This window comes from Chenopodium quinoa, unplaced genomic scaffold, assembly GCF_001683475.1.
Source record: "Chenopodium quinoa cultivar QQ74 unplaced genomic scaffold, ASM168347v1, whole genome shotgun sequence".
Lineage (NCBI taxonomy): Eukaryota > Viridiplantae > Streptophyta > Magnoliopsida > Caryophyllales > Amaranthaceae > Chenopodium > Chenopodium quinoa.
In genome coordinates this window covers 2,261,838-2,281,921 of record NW_018743697.1, presented here as the reverse complement: position 1 = coordinate 2,281,921, position 20,084 = coordinate 2,261,838, and the positions used below count along the sequence as shown (strand labels likewise).

Here is a 20,084-nt window from a genome sequence, read left to right as displayed (position 1 = left end):
CTAAACGATACTCGTACTTCGTAACTTCGCAAGTATGAAACAGCTTAATTTTACAATTACTCGTAATAAGATGATATTATTGGTAATCCAATCAGTAATCAGTTCACAAGACATTAAAGTTATTCCATATCAATTATTGAAGTCGACAAAATAAATAAATGATCATGATGAAAAGTTGAACTTAATTATTCCATTACTAATGCAGCCTATATAGACTTTTTTTTGAAAGAATGCAGCCTATATAGACTAACACACTATTATTTATTATTATTATTAAACCGGTCTAGTCCATTGATTCAAATAGAATTATCCTGTGTGATATTTTGACCTTGTAGGACAAATATTCATATTAACTATTAGTATAAGAATAGAGATTATTTCCTACCTAATTAAATCTCAATTAGACTACGCTAGAATGAAATGATCTAAACTCCATATACACCCTTCCATCCCAAGTAGCCAACCAAACACTCTTACTTTCTCCGGCCATCGGCGTCACCCTACTTTCATTACTAATGGAGGAAACAGTAGAAAACAAACGGTGTCACGTGGTGGCGATGCCATACCCTGGGAGAGGGCACATAAACCCCATGTTAAACCTCTGCAAACTCATCTTGTCAAAATCCAATGATGTTTTCATCACTTTTGTTGTCACTGAAGAGTGGCTTGGCTTCCTCAGCTCCGAGTTCCAGCAGCAGCCACTTGCTAACTTCCGATTTGCTGCACTTCCACAGGTAATTCCCTCAGAAGCTGGCCGAGGTGCTGATGTATTGGGGTTCATAGAAGCTGTACTCACCAAGCTTCAGGACCCCTTCGAGTAGCTACTTGATCGGCTTGAGCTGACTCCAACTGCCATAATCTACGACGTGATCATGAGTTGGGTCATCAGAGTTGGGAACCAAAGGGATGTACCAGTAGCGTCATTAGTTACTGTATCAGCTTCATTTTTTACTGTTCTCTCTCACTTGGACTTGTTGGTCCAATATGGTCATATCCCTGATGCTTATATCTCAGGTATTTACTCTATTTAGAAAACTTGACTATGTTTAAATCGCCCAACTTCATAAGAACTTTCTTATCTAATCTGAATTGGTCAGATTTAATTTACAAACATGACTTTAACACATTAATACTTAAGATAAACCATTATCAAATGAAATGTCATTGGTCTGATTTAATTTACAAACATGACTTTAACACATTAATACTTAAGATAAACCATTATCAAATGAAATGTAATTGGGTTCGTAATAATGTGCCATCAGATTTAATTTGGTCTAATCTTATAATTTCATTTTTGAAATAAACATATATTGGTTAAATGATTTGAGCTAAACTAAGCCTTAATAATACCTCTCTAAAAAAAAAGCCTTAATAATACCAATATTATTCAATGTACACTAACATTACTTCAAGCAAAATGTACACAAAAGATTTTGTAGAATTAGAGTTCTAACAAGTCAATTTGCATGCTAGAGAGAGGAAATGAGGTAGTGGATTATATTCCGGGACTTCCCTCAGTAACTCTTGCGGACTTACCAGCATCCTTTCAAGGAGATGCTGGAAGGAAGGTGATACAACAAATGTTGGAAAAAGATTATCTGATGAACAATGCTCAATACCTTTTGTCTACATCCATCTAGGAGTTTGAAGAACACGCGATAAATAGCCTGAAAGTAAGATATCCATCAATATCACTCTACCACATTGGTCCAATGATCCCATACTCGAGCCTGGATAATAAAACAGATGAAACCAACTCTTATGAAGATAAAAGGCTTGACTACTTCCGGTGGCTGGATTCTCAACCAAGAGGCTCAGTATTGTATATATCTCGAGGAAGTTTTCTATCGATTTCAAGTGGTCAAAGCCAAGAGATAATTGCTGGGATTAAAGAAAGTGGTGTTCGATTCCTGTGGGTAATACGAGATGATAATGATACCTCAAGCTGGAAAGATGACATTAGTGATCAAATGGGATTCTTAGTACCATGGTGTGATCAATTAAGGGTGTTGTGTCATCCTTCTATTGGTGGATTTTGAACGCATTGTGGGTGGAACTCTACTTCGGAAGGAATCTATGCTGGTGTTCCGATGCTTACTTGTCCTATAGCATGGGATCAGCTCCTTAATAGCAAGATGATAGTAAATGATATGGAGATTGGATGGAGTGTGATAAAGAACAATCATCTTCAGAAGGGAGGGTTAGTCACTCGACACGAGATAGCAAAACTTGTAAGAGAATTTATGGACCCGGAAAATGACGAGTGAAAAGTGATGGTTAACAGAGCAAAAGAGCTACAAAATACCTTCAGAAATGCAATAGTAAATGGAGGTTCTGCTACATCTGATCTTGAGGCTTTCATCAATAGCCTCCCAAGTAAAAGTACAACGTTAAAAGCATTTTCCTAAGAATGTCAATAATAAATCAAATTTTCAATAAATTGAATTTTATAAGAAAAGCTTTGTACTTCTAAATACTCCGTATGAAAATAGCTAGCTGGTTAATAAGTCAATTTGTTCAAAACAAGATGCTGATGTACTACAGATACTACAGAATATCATATTTTGAGAAATAAGGGTTGAGTACGAGGTTGCATATGTATGATTATGTTTTGAAAATTGATTGCAGCTACTCAGATTTTTTTAAAGCTTAGTATGAAAGCATAGTCTCATCACAGAAAAAGGTTAATTGCACCTACTTGAGCATCTAAGCTCCTCCAGATCCCATCCAAGCACAATAAATCAACTAGTTTAGCACAGAAATAGGTTGTAAGATGTGCATATGATATACTTTCATGTGAACTTCACATTAAACTTAGAGTTGAGATGATCTTGAGACCTTTTACACATTTCCACTTAGATTTACGAGGTGAGTACTGACAAAGACATTCCAATATCCTAAGCATACAAACTTGCTACACATTTAAAATTTACCTGCAGGTTAAGGAATCAGTCATCTGAGCTATAATCACTAGATTCGGGCAAGATGGGAAGAGCAGCACAGCAGAACGACTCCTTGTCTTTGAGAAGTAAATAACTTCCATCTGAATTCCACTTTAAATCAACTACAGTGAAATGTGGCAGAGGATTGCTTACACAATATGCACCAGAAGGGGTCCAGATGTACAGATGCGAACTTCCTGTACAAAATGCAAGGCGGCAAGATGTTGGGTTCCAAACTGCAGCTTTAATGGGCTCCTTCTGCAGCAATATGGCAGCCAGTTGAAGTTGCTGCATATCCCATATCCAGAGAGTAGTTGGAATGGTGTCATCACGTGTATAAATATACTGGCTATCGCTGCTCCAAGCCATAAGGCCTGCAACAAGATTGATAATGAGAAATATTTACCACACTGAACTTCAGTCAATCGTGGTCAAGATTTTTTTCCTCATTTGAAGCTTTGAGTGCTGAGAAAATTAATGGTCATTACTCATTATTCACATTACTATACTCCAATGAATTTCTTGGCACAATTTTTATGTGTAATCCTCAAACAAGGAATCTATTTTGGATCCCTGTAAATGTAAATCTATTTATGCCATGTACAGAAGACCAAAAAATGTTCACAAAAAACAAACGATTGTTCAACTTTTTACATACAATGTATGAAATCAATATACAGTCAACAATTGGTAATGATGAACAGTTGAACTTTATAGACCTAAATCAACAAGTACTCTGTAGGCATTAATGAAGTGGAAATAAAGACAAGCTAGGAAACAATAATTTTTTAGTGTTGCTGAGTATGCTGATTAATTGGATGATGGGTTGGTAGACTTAGAACTATATTTAGTATACATAATATTGTATGTACTTCAATATACTTGATCGTTATAGAATGGTGAACGAGTGAATCAGGTTAAACTATGAACCCAAATATGCCTCATAAAATCAAAATGTATACATGAAGGCATGTCAGCCATCAGAAAACCCTAAGCATGCCTCATAAAATTCTTCTGTTACTTCTCTCGTATAAATTGCACATAAATTAAATATTCAGTTCGGTTATATAGAATAAAACAGAAAAAATGATCTTACCAATGCCTTGTTTTGGGTTTGGTTTGTCCATGGCAGGCTTCTGAAATGGCAAAGTAATTGGTAGATCTGCTACTTCGTACCTAACTCCTATTTGTCTTTCTGAAACATCTGCATCAAAATAAAAGGCTAGTTACTAGAAGAAATGACAAATCCATGCTAAAGCTAAGAACCAAATAAGCTCCAACCTAAACTTTTAATATGCTTTTTCCAAGATAAGGAAGTTTTCATGGCATTGCATAGAAAATCTCAATATCATGATTAACAATTTGCAGGGTGGGTCACATCTCATATGCAAGCAGAGATCTACCAATAAAGTGCCTATAAGACGTAAACCCTAATACAAAAATAACTTAAAATAAAACCGAGGTAAAAGCTAACACTTAACATTCAACTTTAAGATTTAATTTGAACTCTGAAACCTCTCCAAGAACAAAAGCGGGAGAATTAATTTCAAAAATAGCGTATGTCAGAACTACACTTCAGGTCCCAAAGAAGAAATGAGAAACATAGATTGGACTGAAAACAACAGACTTGCTCAAAAGTTCTAAAGCCCAAAAAGACGAGAAAGACAAGCAAAAGGAAAGGAGTATGGAAGAGAAGAAAGTGGGTAATCTGAGTATTGTATTCCAGGTGTTATCTGCTGACACTTTTAGATATTGAGTGTCACATATTCGAAATCATTTTGGGACAATAGGCTACTACACCACAACAGACAGTTAAAAAGTAATCCATCGCTTATAGGCTATATGCTTATATCACGTTGACACATCTATACTCAATAGGCTCTTCTGAAGTCCTTTTGAATGTTCTCTAAGCAGAAATGTAAGATGTCTTAAGAACATAGCTCGAAATGAGAAAGCTAACTTACCAAAATTGCTGTCATAAGGATCACTGCTCAAACACAACCCAGCAATATCAAGCTGAGGCTGCTCATCTTCCTCCTGAAAATGACATTTACAGGGACACAGATAAAAACAGTATCCAATGGAATAATCATCCAAACACCTAGAGTTAGGAAATAGGAATTGAAAAGAGAAGGTTATAAAAGTAACCTTAAAGACGACTGCACAAGAGGAACCACGAACATTAGGCAAATGCATAAACTCAGCAAAAGTTTTCCATGTAAGACGATTGACAACACGCAGCATCTGATCATAGCTTCCAATAGCAAGAAATTGACCACAAGGAGACCATGAAACACTCTTGACACCCAAACCACTTTCATATGCCTGGTACTTCAATAAACATCGTCCATCAGGCGTGTATATCAGGACCTGTACAAAGTGATTTCCATTAATATGAACTCGATACTAAAATAAAATAAAATAAAATAAAAGGTAATTTGACATGGCTTATAATCATCAGTAATGGAATAACTGTATCCACGTACCTTGTATTCAAGAAGTGAATCCCAGACAACAATAGAACTATCATCCGGTGACCACTCAACATCAGCCAAATCCAATGTGTCAACAGCAAAAACACCCATTATCTCCCATGAATCACAAGACAACAGATTAACGTAATCCTTGCAATCACGTCTTGTGCATACTGCAGCAAACTTGCCATCTCGGGTAAATGAAACCCCCTTGACAGGATGCTTTGGCCATCTTACATGTACACAAGCAGTATTCAACAGTGACCAAACTGTCAACCTCAACTGGAAGTCTGAAGTAGTGAGTATGTGACGACTGTCAGGACTCCACCTAGCATAGGCAATACCAGCTAAACCTTCATCTATTTTACATGTCCATTCAGGTTGAGTTATTGACCATACTTGTATTGTTGGTCTCTTGTAGAGACCACATAATATGTATTCAGAATCAAGAGCCCACTGAATGTAGCTTATCTTATCTAAGCATGAAAACAATTGCACCACCTGTACAGAAAGAGTGATACACATTCCATATTTAGTAGAGAGCAAAAATATGAGTAACAAATTAGAAAAATAGCAGAAACCTCAGCTTAGGATTTACACCTACCTACAAGAGTAGATGACCAAATTTTACACAGAAAGAGATCTTATAATAAAGAATTGTAAAGCGGCTAACTGCTATAAATGATTCAAAAAATACTCCCTCCCTTTCATGATATAAGGTACACATACTTCTCAAAGTTGAACTTGGACGAGGTAATTCTCTATAAAATTAAAAATAAATTTCTATGTGTGTTTTTACAGTTTTACTACTATCAAAATATTTAACAGAAAGTAGAGGCCTAGGTTTGACTTCAGCGAATATAGGACTTTGGGTGCCTTGCTTTATGAATTGGAGAGAAGAAATACCCCCAGAAAGAAGTTAGAAATCTATAGAGTGATGGCAATATAATAAAGTGTGCTTTCAGGGAAAATGTTAAAGGTCAAACAGAAAATGCATAGCTTAGATTCTACAGGTCATTCGCCAATTACCTAATACTAATATCATGCCATATAGTTAGGTAACATCTAGGTTCTGTTCAAACAAGATTAGAGAACTTAAGGATGTTACTTGTATTAAACCTTTCCAGAAAACCATTGCTTACAGTCTCAAAATTTTGCAATAGTTTTACTCCATGGTACAGAACTACAGATCAATCCATCGAGGTGACACCAAACGTTGCATTGTTCATACAGTATTGAGCTTGAGGCCCATACGTGTGTTGTGCGCATGTAAGCAGTCTCAAAATGGAATTGGGATGGACTATATATTAACCTAAGGATAGCACAGAGTAGTATAAACTCTTTCCATGTTCTAAGTACCCTTCTAAGTTAGTAACTTTTGATGATAAAGTGCATTGTGATCAGAATTCAATACATGCGCAAACAGTTTGAGGAGACAAGGAGCTACTATACATAAGTCTAAACATTAGTATGCAGAATTGTAGAAAGGAAAAAATAGCAATTTGACAGTAATAGCACCTTAAAAGACTGAGTGTCACGGATCACCAGACGATAATCAACTGCAGCAGCAATGTAGCGAGCATTGGGAGAAAAACAGCACGGACCTGTCTGCTTATACGAATCAGTAAACTCCATTTTCCTGAAATTCAATCACAATTACAATGTTCAGATATCACTGTGTTCGAACCAGCAAAACTTCGAATACACAACCAGGTTGCAAGCTGCACATTATAGTAAATTAACCGCATTTTTACAGCAAGGCAAATTATAACCCAGATAATTATGAAATAACGATCTAACTATCTTATAACAAACACAGTATTGCAGCAAAATTTACAAAAACAACTTTACATTTATACCTAAATCTCAATACACGTTGACCTAAAATCTAACCCCCATTGTATAATACATTCTACATTTTTACCTAAATTAGTGTTTACCACATTATAATTTTAAACAATTCCTACTAATTTGTATCTTACATCATCAATAATACATCATTCTACACAAATCCACATTCCAAATTTCAAATTCCCAATTCAAGCTAACTAGCAAAAACAAATTCAAATAAGAATTGTGATATAAAATCAATTTCAATTTGCAGGAGTAATTGTGAGCTTAAAACTTGGATCCGGTGAATAACAACCAAATTCCGTCAAATATTGGTATGAAGATAAAACCCTAACCTGTGCAATGCCGAAACCAACACCAACAAAGGGAGTGTGGAGGTGTCTGGAGGATTAGCCAGTTATCCGGTGCTTGTGACGGAATTTCGCCGGTGATGGATGTCTGAATTTTACAGAAACGATAGTATGAAGATGGAGTGTGGTGAACTGAGCTTGGGCGGGTTGGGTTGGATTGGGGGAGTTTTGAACTTCAAAGTTAAAAACCGCTAATTACAGATTTACAGTGATAGAGTACTTAACACTTTACAGCCAAAGTAGCTTTTTCTTTTTTTTTTTTTTTTTAATGGTGGACAAGTATTTTAAGAAAATTATTGTACATGCTCCATCTTTCCCCTTTTGGTAGTCCTTATATTTCACTGGAATTAATAAACATAAATAAGAATAGATAAAGTATATTGAAAAAGCAAATTGACATTAGGTATGCAAAAAAGTAGAGAAGGAAAGTAATAAAATTACATGGGAAAACAAATTTACATAGGAAAGTTAAATTTGCACAAATATTGTTGTAAATTGGAGGGAATTTTGGTAAAAATTTAATATTAACGGTTGTTGGAAAAAGCAAATGAGGTGAGAACATCTTAGCTTGGGACTAAAATTTGTCCATAAAGGACTATCAAAAGGGGACGGACGGAGTAGTATAAAAGATTTTCTTTTATATTTTAACTTCGTATATTGCAAGAAAACAAGATGGATGTGACTAAAGTCGGTAAGGAGAGAGAAAATATGGGAAAATATTTTTTATTAGTGATCTCATTCTATATTTAGTACTCTTGAGTCCTGACACGCATGTCGATACAAAACTTTAACTAATAGTAATATGTTTAATTATCATTAACTAAACATTATTATAATTTAATATTAAGGGTTTGTTCTAATTTATTGAATTGAGTTGAACTGGACTGATTGGAGCTAAACTAAACTAAACTGAATTGTTTATGAGAGAAGGAAATTAGGAACTGAACTAAACTGATTAGAGCTGAATTGAACTGAAATAAATTGTTTATGAGAGAAGGAAATTAATGATTGGATCTGAACTGAACTGAAATTAAGTTGAAGAAAACAAACCTAACTATATACTCATTGAGACGATACTAACAAGTACTCATTTTGTACAATTTGCAAACATTGGTCGAAGCGTGTTTAGTGAATAATGCCAAAATCCCCAATGAGGCACTTGAAAAAAAAGGAGGGAGTAACTTGTAAAGTGTTCTGGGACGGACGATAAGAAAAAATTATGTCAAGTATTTTGTTGGGACAGAGATAGTAGCATTTTCATGAATAAATACTTTGTATTAACCAATAAATTTCATTTGATAAATAAATTGTAAAAAGAAACTGTTATTTGATAACAAAATTTGTATACATAAGGGTTCGTGAAAGACCTGAGTATCACTCTTTGCTTGTACTACAATACTGTAGTGAATTAGAAGGGCAAGAAAATGACAGCCAAAGCTTGGAGTGGGCTGAACTTCATACTGGAGGTTTTGGATTGGTAAGTTGCTTTTGAGTTCGACTTACCCCATCATATTATATTACAATTAGATAACTTTCTAAATCAAAATACTTCGTAATTTCATAAACTAGATTGTATCCGTGCTAACGCACGGTATATAAGATGTGGAAGTTATTAGGAAAAAAAAGAAAAAGAAAAAGTGGTAGTTATTTAATTGGAGGTTATAGCCGAGGGGGAAAAAAAAAAGAAAAAAAAAAAAAAAGAAACTCAAATGCATGAGATTTGAGAATTGGCTTTTTGAAGGGTTGTGGTTGAATCACTATGCAATTATATAAAAGATTAATCTAATATGCTTATATGAGATTCAAGATATTCTCATGTAGAGTTTATTTTCTTAAAAAGAAACTTCCTTCGTCCCTTATGCTACTTCATTTTTTTCACGGGAATTAATGAACTTATAAATTCCTTAAAATCCAAGGATTGTGAAATACAAATATGATTATGAGGCAAGAGAGATATAGAGAGAAATAAAAGGTAGCAGTTGGTAAGAGATGGAAAGAGAAAGTGTTGAAAAATGATGTCAAAACTCAAAAATACAAAAATAAAATAGTAAAAGAAAAGTGATGACAACTAATAAAAAAGAGGGAATAGACTAAATTCAATGCAATCCAAATTAAAACCATTTTGTAAAGTTGAGTTTAATCTGAATTAAAATTCGTTTATTTGAATCCAATCTGATTAAGAATTCAGTAAATTATTTAAGTTAAAATTCGTTTCAGCTACATCATCTATAATTTGGGTGCACCAAGAACACAATCTTAAGCGGGTGCAATAGGCTATGACCTTGGGTATAGCCCACAACCCAAATTATAGATTTGTTGTAATAAATTGCCGATGAAATGTAGTTTTTTATACAAAGTATCACATATGATAATCTATGTCCTATTCATGAATTATATGGGCTTCGGTGTGAGAAATAATATAGATTAGAGGATACGGTCATGTATTGTTTTTCAACTCTAATGTCATTTATTTTTATTTCATGTACCTAAACTTATAGACGTTGTAGTAGTTCATTGCATGGATGACACCACTTGCCCCTCGACTTTACCAAAAAAAAAAAAAAAAGTATGGATAACACCCTTACACCTAAGTCATAATTGGTGTTATTGAGACCACTTTTACTAAACCGGCTAGTGCTAAAATGCTTGAGCGCCTATCAGGGCAAAGTATATGACAAAGTGTGACAAAATTCAAAAACAATCGGACCAAAGTCACACGGTCACGCCCACACCTTTATTAGCATTAAAAATTCACACAAAAAAAACTCACACCCCTTTTAATAAAAAACATCAGCCAAAATTCCAAAACGAATTAATACATTAATGATTAAGTAAAAAAATCCACTGTTTCTCTCTATGGCTCTACTTCATTACAACCAGAACTACCTGGGTTTTGTGGCAAAATTGCTACTAATAGCAACACTCGCCGTTGGAGTAGAAGCCATTGGAGTGAATTGGGGAAGAAACTCATCACACCCACTTCCACCTTTGAAAGTTGTGCAACTTCTTAAATTTAACAATGTCACAAAAGTTAGGCTGTATGAAGCTGACCCTTTTGTTCTTCAAGCTCTTCAAGGCTCCAAAATTGAGGTCATTTTGGGTATTCCAAATTCATTGTTACCCAGGTTAAATTCTTCTTTGAAGGTTGCTCAGAGCTGGGTTCATGATAATCTTACTCGCTATCTCTCAGATTCTTCCCCTAAAGTTCGAATTCAGTATGTTCTTTCTTTCTATTTCTTGCTTTATTTTCCTTTTTGGGTTTTTGTTGTTGTAAATTTCAGATTTTTGTTGTTTAATTTGAGAAATAATTCATGGGTTTTTATAATTTATGTGAATTTGTGTTTTTTCAATGTTCTGTTTCTTGTTAGATTTTGTTCTTTAGTGTTGTATTTTGCTCTGAGTTTTATGCATAATTTGTGGATTTTATGTTCATTTTGGGTAGAAGATAGCTTAAAATTGGCGAAAAAATGGGATTGATGTAATGCAAAAAGCAATAGTAATGTTTTGAGTGAGTGACAGCTAGATGGCATTGCAAACCACTTAATTAATTAGATACTAAGATGAATGATTGATTAATAATTGTAGGACTAAGTAATTGTTTAGACGCGTTTATCCGTTTATTGGGTACAAGTGTGAGTATGTTGTCGACTTGTACATTGTAAGGTTGGTTTTAGGATGGAAGCTCGTTTTGCCTGTGTGGGATGTTCTCTCATCCCTATTCCTCCATTTCTAGCATTGATATAAGGCACATAATAATGGCGTGTTGTAGTGATGATATAGTGTTAACTGTAATTTAAGACATGTTTCAACTTGGTTGGTGTGCATTTTTCCAACCACATATAATGCTTCATGACTCCCCCACCTATTGTTCCTTAAAAAATGAAGAAGCATCGCTATGATTTTGAAGGGTAATTATATCACGTAAGACAGTGTCACGGTGTGTGTGAATTTGTTGCAACTACGATGTTGGTTTTTCATTGGTTTAATCACGTACCCATGTGCATTAGTTGTGTCTCATAGATTGCTATAAATGTATTTTCTTTGTAGCCCGTGCCATAACCATGGCCACACTCTAACTAATTACTTGGCTGATAAAAGAATTGTGGACGATTGGGCACACCGTGTTTTCTCAATTTGTGATCACTAGACTTGTGATGTTGAATTGTGATGACACTAGTTGTGTTAATATATATGCTTCTTGAATAAACTATATCCATACTCCAGAGTCTCGAATGATGGTGTACTTTGTAAGGGCACCATTCTGTTTACCCATACCTCTAATGAGTGTACTGTCTCAGCTGGGTTGAGGGTATAGGGCATGGATTGGGTTCACTGGTTCAGACTTCAGATATAGTCTCATCCTCACCTGCAAAGACTCATACAAGTTACCTGCTGAACTAGTGCAGTAGTGCTCGACTCTGTCCCAAAAAAGAATAAACTAGTGCTCGAATAGCGAATACAGTCCTTTTGAACTTGTTTAAACTAAAATTACTATGCATCATGCAAGGGCAGAAGGCAGGAATTTCAAGGTCTTATGATGCAATCCAAACACAATTTATCCATCACCAGCTTCTAAGATTTATTATCCACTGGCACTCATTATCTTCAAACTCTTGGTGCATCCTAGGCAGGGTCCTATAGAAGCATTGGATTGACAACATGTTACATATGGTGTTTGCTTTTAAGATCATTAATTGTTCACTTTGTAAAAGTAGATTACTGTTGATTTTGCACTTGGCTGGACAGTTTTACTAGGAGGAAACATTATTAGGCTTTGCAACTGAATGTTATCGATAAACATAATAAGACTAGTGGCATTTTAAACTTTAAAGAGAGAAGTGGATGCTGGTACCTGTAGATGGCAACTGCTAAGACATCTTGATTTCTCAAAATTTCAGTGATGCTTCTCTTTAGGTTCTCTGGATTAGTTTGTGCTAGACCAAATCGATGCGTACTGTGTAATCCCACCAATTGGTTAGCTGCTTAAGATATTATAAATCGGAGTGTTATGTTCTATTGTTCTTTTTCTTTATGTTTCCTCTTTATGTGAGTGAATTGCTGTCCTTATTGACTGATCGCTGACAGGTACATTGCTGTTGGGGACAGTCCATTTCTGCAATCTTATGGTGGGCAGTATGTTCCTTATGTTGTTGGTGCTTCCATGAACATTCAAGCAGCCTTAACTAAGGCAAACATAGCAGACCAGGTAAAGGTGGTCATTCCATGTAGTTATGATGCCTTTCAAACAGAATCTGGGTTGCCTTCTAAGGGGCACTTTAGGTCTGATCTCAACAAGACCATGATCCAGCTGCTTGCGTTTCTGTCTAAACATAACTCACCATTTATGTCAAGCATATCTCCCTTTCACCTTTTCCAACAGAATAAAAACATTTCCCTTCATTTCTCCCTCTTTAAGGAAACTTCTCACCCTCATAAAGATGGAAAAAAGGTCTATGACAATAGCTTTGACTTGAGCTATGATACTTTGGTAACTGCAATGTCAGGTGCTGGCTTTCCCCAAATGGATATCATCATTGACCAGATTGGATGGCCCACAGACGGAGTGGTTAATGCCAATTCCTCCACAGCTGAAACATTCATGAAAGGCTTGTTGAGCCATCTTCGTAAGAAGTCAGGGACTCCATTGAGGCCCCATAAACCACCAAAAGAAGCATACATTCTCAGTCTCTTAGACGAGGATCAAAAAAGCATTGTTGATGGTGGTTTTGAGAGACACTGGGGAATTTTTACTTTTGACGGACAAGCTAAATACAACGTTGATTTTGGCCAAGGGTCAAGAAGCCTCGTAAATGCTCAGAATGTGGAGTATCTCTCTGCCAAATGGTGTGTTGTGAATGACAACAAAGATCTTAGCAATGTTACAGCAAGTGCCTTAGATGCATGTTCCAATGCAGATTGCAGTGCCCTCTCTCCTGGGGGCTCGTGTTATAATCTTACTTGGCCTGGGAACATTTCTTATGCTTTCAATAGCTATTATCAGCTGCATGATCAAAGCCCTGATGGCTGCGAATTTGGAGGGTTAGGTCTGGTTACTACTGTTGATCCATCTGTAGATAATTGTAGATTTTCTGTTCAACTCCGGACTGCATACGGAGGTTTTCTCCAAGTGCCTTCGTCAATGTACTTGATTCTTTTGTACATGGCAGTATTTCTGATATGATTATGTAGCTCCAAAACTCATAACTATGGCAAGCAGCAATTTTCATCAGTTTCTATGTAGCTGCTTCCTAGAGATTTTGTTAAAGGAGAGCAAGCTTAAAATGACTGTTTAGGCTCCCCCTTTTGCTTTGCTGTTTAGGCTGGGTTAATTTATCTGAGTTGGTTGCAAGTTTTTCTGTCCAAGCTTAGAATGACTGTTGTACATTGTTATTTCTGATTTCTTTCACCCTGTATAAATCACAGCAGTGTTGAACATGATGAAAGGAGGACTTCATTGGATCTTGACAATATGCGTTCTTCCAGTAATATTCTCCAGTTTTGATAGTTAGCCTTTTCATGAATAATTTTTCTCCATTTTCTATGAACATGTGGACCGGGGAGAACCATCGGTTGACAAGGGTACGTGTCTAAGACTCTAAGTGATAGATTTGACTATTTAGTGAAAATTTTACATGATATTGACCCAAAATGAAGAGTTAGGGCTTGTTCTCTTATGTTGAAATTCAATTCAGTTCAGTTCAGCTCCTAATTTCCTTCTCTTATAAAATATTCAGTTCAATTCAGTTCAACTCAGTTCAGCTGAGTTAGTCAATGAGGACAGGCCCTTACAGTGTCTTACTCATATTGTCTTACCCATATTTAAGATTTAAAGGTCAAAATATAGAGTCCCGTTGTATAAAAGAGAACAACATACTATAAATCTTTGAGAATAGCAAAGCATTTTGCAAATAATGTTTAACCTTTAAGATTGTTTTATTATTGTTTCCTTCATTAGAATTACGATTGACTTTGACAAAAGCAAAATCCTACGTATGTAATAGTGTTGCAACTTTCATTTCATAATTCATTAATTAAAATTATTATTTTTTAATTTATTTTTTACTTTCTACATAGTAATATCCATTGAAATTTGACTAATTGTTTTTTAAAAAAATTAAAAATAAATAGACCTAAAATACTCGTTTAATTTTGTACCAAAAAAAAAAAAAAAAAAAAAAACAAAAACAAAAAAACCAAGGGAAAGTTCAAGAACAAAAAGACCAAAAATATCTGTAGAATTCTCTTAACTTGGCTGGTCTAAACTGGAAATTTTGTTTAAACCCAAAAAAACGCTGACTCGACTCATTTATCTCTCTCTCTCTTACCCTAGAACTACATCCTCCTATAATCGCCTCCTTCCCCAACTATTACCAATTTTCCGCTTCTTTTCTCTTTCTCTCTCTACCTTTTCTCTAATTTTCTCTCTCTAGTTTCTATTCTAACTAAACCCTAGATCTCGTCGCACGATGTACGGCTGTGGTGGTGAATCCAATCCTCCTCCTTCCGGAGGCGGATACGGCGGTGGTTATGGCGGCGGAAGCTATGGAGGCGGTGACAGAGGTGGCGGATATGGCGGTGACAGAGGTGGCGGTTATAGCGGTGGGAGAGGTGGTGGCGGTGGTGGTGGAGGAGGAGGTTATGGTGGCGGTGGTAGAGGTGGTGGTGGTGGATATGGCGGTAATTCTGATAGTCGAGGTAATTCATTTGATCTTTCTCATAATTTATTGTATTTTCGATTATTTTGTTGATTAGATAATTGTTTTGGTTAGTGTTGCTGTTCGCTGTTGTAATGTGTGTAATTTTGTGATTGTGTTGTTTGAAGGTGGTGGATATCAAGGAGGAGGAGATCGAGGCAGTCGTGGAGGTGGAAGAGGCGGTGGTGGCGGCGGCGGTGGCCGTGGAGGAAGTGGAAGAGATGGCGATTGGCCCTGTCCTAATCCTGGGTAATTTTTATTTCTTTTTATTTTCTTTGTTTTGAAATTTGCATACAAGATATTAATTTCAAATTGTTAGGCTATAAATTTAGTTATAGGACCTGGTAGAGTGTGAGACTGTAAGTATAATTTGTATTGCTGCGAAAGTTAGATCTTTATTCCACAAAGTAAAGTTGCTTTGTTTATATGTATTTGAATTTTGTTCTGAATCTGGCTAGCTGTTGAAATTGGTGATATGCGGAGTATATATGTTTGGGTGTTTTTGTTGTATTTGATCTTGTTAAAGGTCGATAAAAAAATCTCTTTTTCTGTATTAATTTTGCTGGACTGAGATGATGTTTTAATATTTGTTTTACAAAAGTTAATTTCGTAATTTTTGAAGTTTAGCAATTGAAACTTAAAATTTTGTGTAGTTGTGGGAATTTGAACTTTGCTAGAAGAACTTCTTGTAACAAATGCGGGGAACCTGCTCCTGCGGGTGCTGGAGGCGGTGGTGGTGGGGGTGGTGGTGACCGTAGAGGTGGGGGTGGAGGTGGTGGCTACAATAGAGGAGGCAGTGGAGGATATAGAGGTGATAGAGGGGATAGGGGTAGGGATTATGACGGTGGAAGGGGTGGAGGTAGGGATAACAATTATGAAGGTGGAAGAAGTGGAGGTAGCAGAGGTGGTTCTTATGGTGATGGTCAGGGTAGAAATGACAGTGGATATGGCCAGGCTCCCCCAGCTGCACCTTCTTATGGTGGAGCTGTACCGAGCCCTTATGGAGCAAACCCTGTCTATGGGAATGATTCTGCTGTCCCTCCTCCTACAAGTTATACTGGTGGGCCTGGTTCCTATCCTCCATCATATGGAGCACCAGCAGGTGGCTATGGTGGTGATGCTTCTGGAGATTATCGTGGTGCTGGCCGCGGTGGACCCCCTAGTGGTGGCTACGGTGGTGGTCAAAGACAGTCTAGTGGTGGTTATGGTGGCGATGCTCCTACTTCTGCTGAACCTCCTAAAGTGAAGCAATGTGATGAAAACTGCGGAGATTCATGTGACAACTCCAGGATTTATATCTCGAATTTGCCACCGGATGTCGCTATTGAAGAACTTAGAGAACTTTTTGGAAGCATTGGAATTGTAAGATTTGTTACTGTTGTTATCTATAGTTTAAATGTTCCTTTGCTTGTTTTTTAATTTTCTTTTTTTATTCTGAATTTTGTTTGGTATTTGACTGTTTACTAGTTCTGCTATAAATTAGAGTACTAATTGCTCTCGCCCCTCACTTTTCTGCTAGATTTTAACACATTCTCATTCTGGTGTTTTCCCATCCTTTTCTTTCATATACTGTATGGGCAACTATTCACACAGCCCTTTTTCCAAAAAATATCTGTTGAACTTTCTGCTTCCTTAATTTTCTGATGCAGAATTTTCTCTTGGTGTTTCTACAAGTTCATGGGTTTTTTTTACAAACATAATCTTTAGTTTCAGGAGGAAGTGTTTTTCATGTTAATGTTATACATTTGTCAATATTCTTTTAGCGGAATCAGAGATAATATCAGGGGTTAGAATGATGGATCGAATATGATACTGTAAATGTGATGAGTTTTGATGGCATTTAATACGTCCTTCGCCTCTGGTTTGGATTTCATGTATCTATATACATGTATAAGAGATAGCTGAATAGTAGCCTGGGACAGAATGAGCATGTTAAATCCAAATTTTATAGAATTGGTGGTTCTAATAGTTAACATCTTGTTTGGTATTCAGGTTGCAAGAATCAAGCAAAAGAGGGGCTACAAGGATCAGTGGCCGTACAGTATAAAACTGTACACAGATGATAGTGGAAAGAACAAGGGTGATGGTGTTTTGTCATATGAGGACCCATCAGCAGCTCATTCTGCTAGGGGATTTTTTAACGGTATGTTGGGACTCTTGGGAGTCAATGTCTCATTTAATCTATCTTCGAGTTTGATTTATTAGTTACTTGATATGATTTCTTTTGATATAGGCTATGATATCAGAGGGCACAAGATCAATGTTACAATGGCAGAGAAGTCTGCTCCAAGGGCACCTCAATCTTTTGGGTATTTTTCTTTGCTCAATTTGACCATGCTAATATGCTATTGGTGAACTGACTTGTATATCTAAATGGGATCCTCTTGTGTTTGCTATTGATAGTGATTGAAAATTAGGTGGGATTTGGGTCCCAACTTAACACGAAGTGTTGCGTTTTGATGCGGTCGTCCATTCCCACCTTACATTTTGTTTGTTGGTGCGTGTAAGCTTTTGTTATTTTTCAGGGAGCTGATTTCATTCTGTTCAATTTTGTTGAAGATTAGGGATAATCTATCATTTTTAAAATATGTGAGAATGTTGGCAATACTTTAATTAAGAGGGTGTTTTGAAGTGTTTTGTTTATGCATAATGACATTCTTGCTGTTTGGTAATTACATAATTTTGTTTACAGCCTCTTGAATGACATGTGCTGAGTTATTCACTCAGTCAAAGGGGCTTGAAATGAGTTTTTATTAGGCTTATTTAGAATGTGCTGCTAGAGTGCTAGCATCTTGTGGACGAATATATTTCTTGCCTGTGTGATCAGTTATCGCTTCTCTCTCGTTATCGTATGTATTCTCTTGATTATATGGTTTTTTGTATGCTGTAAAAATGTGTCCTTATTGTAATGTTTTCTTCTGTACTATAGAGGCGGTGCTAGAGGTGGGTATGGAGGTGGAGATCGTCGAAGAGACTATGGAGGTCCAGATAGGCATTCTCATGGTGGAAATCGTTCTCGCCCATACTGAGAATTTCTCGAGCATATTATGTACTAAGAAAAAATGTTGTCTTGAGGAATTTTATTGTAGTCTCGCTGCGGGGTTGTTCCCAAAAGGAGATAAAGAGGTAGGTTGTTCACTTGCTTTGAGCAATGCCCCTTTACTCCTTTAGTAGTTTACTTCGAGGGGTTTTTTTCTAGGGTTGGGATTGATTTGAACTGTGTGACTGTCTTTTATAGAGGCAAGTGGATAAATCTCAAAATTGCTGCTATGGTAGTTGAACTTTCAGGTGAGTGCTGCTTTATTGAGACTGCATATCTTTGTTTAGAAAATTTAGTTAGTGGATTTTCTTTTTATCTTTAGCTTATAGTGAAGACTTAGATTGCATTTTTGAGTTGATTTTAAGGTTTGTGAGCGCAGTTGTTGATTTTGCTTGATACGTGGGGAACTTTTTGGTGTCACTGTTAGTTTTATATTTTGCTGGAAACTAATTTCAAGTTTTTGGTAAGATTGATAGGACTAGATAGCAAATTCTTACAGATGACAAGTGGAATTGGAAAAAAAATATATTGAACTGAGAGCTTGCAGTGACATTCAGTTGGCCCTTGAATTGTATTTGTTGGTTTTGAGTTGAAATTGGATCAAACTCAAGAGATCAGCCTCCGAACTACATCCGTCCATGCTTTTTTGTTCAAAGTATTATTGATGTTCGTTTCTTGATAGTACATACACTACATAGTTATAGGTTGTGTGCTCTTAGTTCTCTTGTCAAATTATTGTTGGTTTGCGTGCTATTTTAAGTAACTGGTAATAACAACTTGAGATACAAAGTAACATCTATCTGGCGCAAAGCATATGGAAGATAATGGAGTGATGGGCTTGAAGACTTGGCAGGTCTAATGCAATCGTGTTTTGGAGTTTGCTTGGTGTCCTCTTGCTGCTTTCAGACATGCTCTTTGGTTGCCAAACTTCTTTAACAAAAGCGTAATAGGCATAAAAGCACTAGAATTTTACTTTTGGAGTTAGTTTTGTGCTGAATCTAAACTGTAGAACTTTGTTTAATAATCATTGTATAACTGACTACAATAAAAGGTTGATATTAATTAGCTATAGTACATTTTGGCTTCCTTTCAAGTTTCAATGCGTCTCATTGCTTTTACTTCCATTTACAGTTTAGTTAGTTCTCTTCAATTGTAGTTTATGTGGTTCTTATAAAGTGGGCGGTGGTATCAATTAATTGAATTGTTTGAACCTACAAAGTACGTACACCATAACAAAATTTAAATAGTGTCTTGTTTCAAAAAAAAAAATTATTTAAATAGTGTCTGATTCCCTCTAAGCATAGTTATGTAAAACTAAATTTCTATCCTTAAAAGTTAAAACTGAAATAGAGTATATCGTCTGTCCAGATTTCGTGACCCAAATTGAAGTTACAGCAAAAGAATTGCTAAAAACCAATAGTCAAGTTAAGATACCAAAAACAGTTTCCGATGACCGATTTTGGTCACTGAAGTTGTAAATTTGAAATGTATTACAAAGGGTGATGAAGTAGGGTTATAATTAAGAATGAGCGAGGGACAGAGTAATGTCCTGTTTAGTTCGCCTTATATTTGCTTATCTGAACTGATTTTATCTGGTCTGATCTGAATGTCAAATTTGACCAAACTTTAACCTTAAATATATGATAATTTATACGGAAAAAATAAATCAAGTAGGGTCTTGTTAGATTCGTAATAATATAATATGTATTGTATTAATATGTGATATTCAG

At 36.0% G+C, this 20,084-nt stretch overlaps 3 protein-coding genes and 1 pseudogene across 5 annotated transcripts; 3 read left to right on the top strand and 1 right to left on the bottom strand.

Annotated features, from left to right (window-relative positions):
* Window positions 1-324: 324 nt before the first annotated feature.
* On the top strand, window positions 325-2,604 carry LOC110684177 (annotated as a pseudogene).
* Window positions 2,605-2,785: 181 nt separating this feature from the next.
* Window positions 2,786-8,200, bottom strand: LOC110684178 (WD repeat-containing protein WRAP73-like). The gene is made up of 7 exons (XM_021860585.1): window positions 7,606-8,200; window positions 6,938-7,058; window positions 5,432-5,920; window positions 5,094-5,315; window positions 4,910-4,982; window positions 4,042-4,149; window positions 2,786-3,319 (listed from the first exon to the last, which is right to left on the bottom strand). The coding sequence occupies exons 2-7, from the start codon at window positions 7,052-7,054 to the stop codon at window positions 2,952-2,954; spliced, it is 1,377 nt and encodes a 458-aa protein (XP_021716277.1). The 5' UTR covers window positions 7,055-7,058; window positions 7,606-8,200; the 3' UTR covers window positions 2,786-2,951.
* A 2,132-nt stretch (window positions 8,201-10,332) lies between these two features.
* Window positions 10,333-14,081, top strand: LOC110684176 (glucan endo-1,3-beta-glucosidase 9-like). The gene is made up of 2 exons (XM_021860584.1): window positions 10,333-10,835; window positions 12,706-14,081. Exons 1-2 carry the CDS (start codon window positions 10,477-10,479, stop codon window positions 13,799-13,801), a joined length of 1,455 nt encoding a protein of 484 aa, XP_021716276.1. The 5' UTR covers window positions 10,333-10,476; the 3' UTR covers window positions 13,802-14,081.
* Window positions 14,082-14,821: 740 nt separating this feature from the next.
* Window positions 14,822-19,454, top strand: LOC110684173 (transcription initiation factor TFIID subunit 15b-like). Of its 3 annotated transcripts, XR_002503745.1 has the most exons (8): window positions 14,823-15,315; window positions 15,443-15,563; window positions 15,968-16,676; window positions 17,307-17,457; window positions 17,548-17,623; window positions 18,244-18,440; window positions 18,553-18,602; window positions 19,208-19,454. XR_002503745.1 is itself a non-coding variant. In XM_021860583.1 (6 exons), exons 1-6 carry the CDS (start codon window positions 15,087-15,089, stop codon window positions 18,341-18,343), a joined length of 1,386 nt encoding a protein of 461 aa, XP_021716275.1. In that variant the 5' UTR covers window positions 14,822-15,086; the 3' UTR covers window positions 18,344-19,447. The 3 variants fall into 3 exon arrangements, 1 of the variants encoding a protein (XP_021716275.1); XR_002503744.1 differs by having other exon boundaries at window positions 18,553-19,454; XM_021860583.1 differs by having other exon boundaries at window positions 14,822-15,315; window positions 18,244-19,447.
* Window positions 19,455-20,084: the final 630 nt, after the last annotated feature.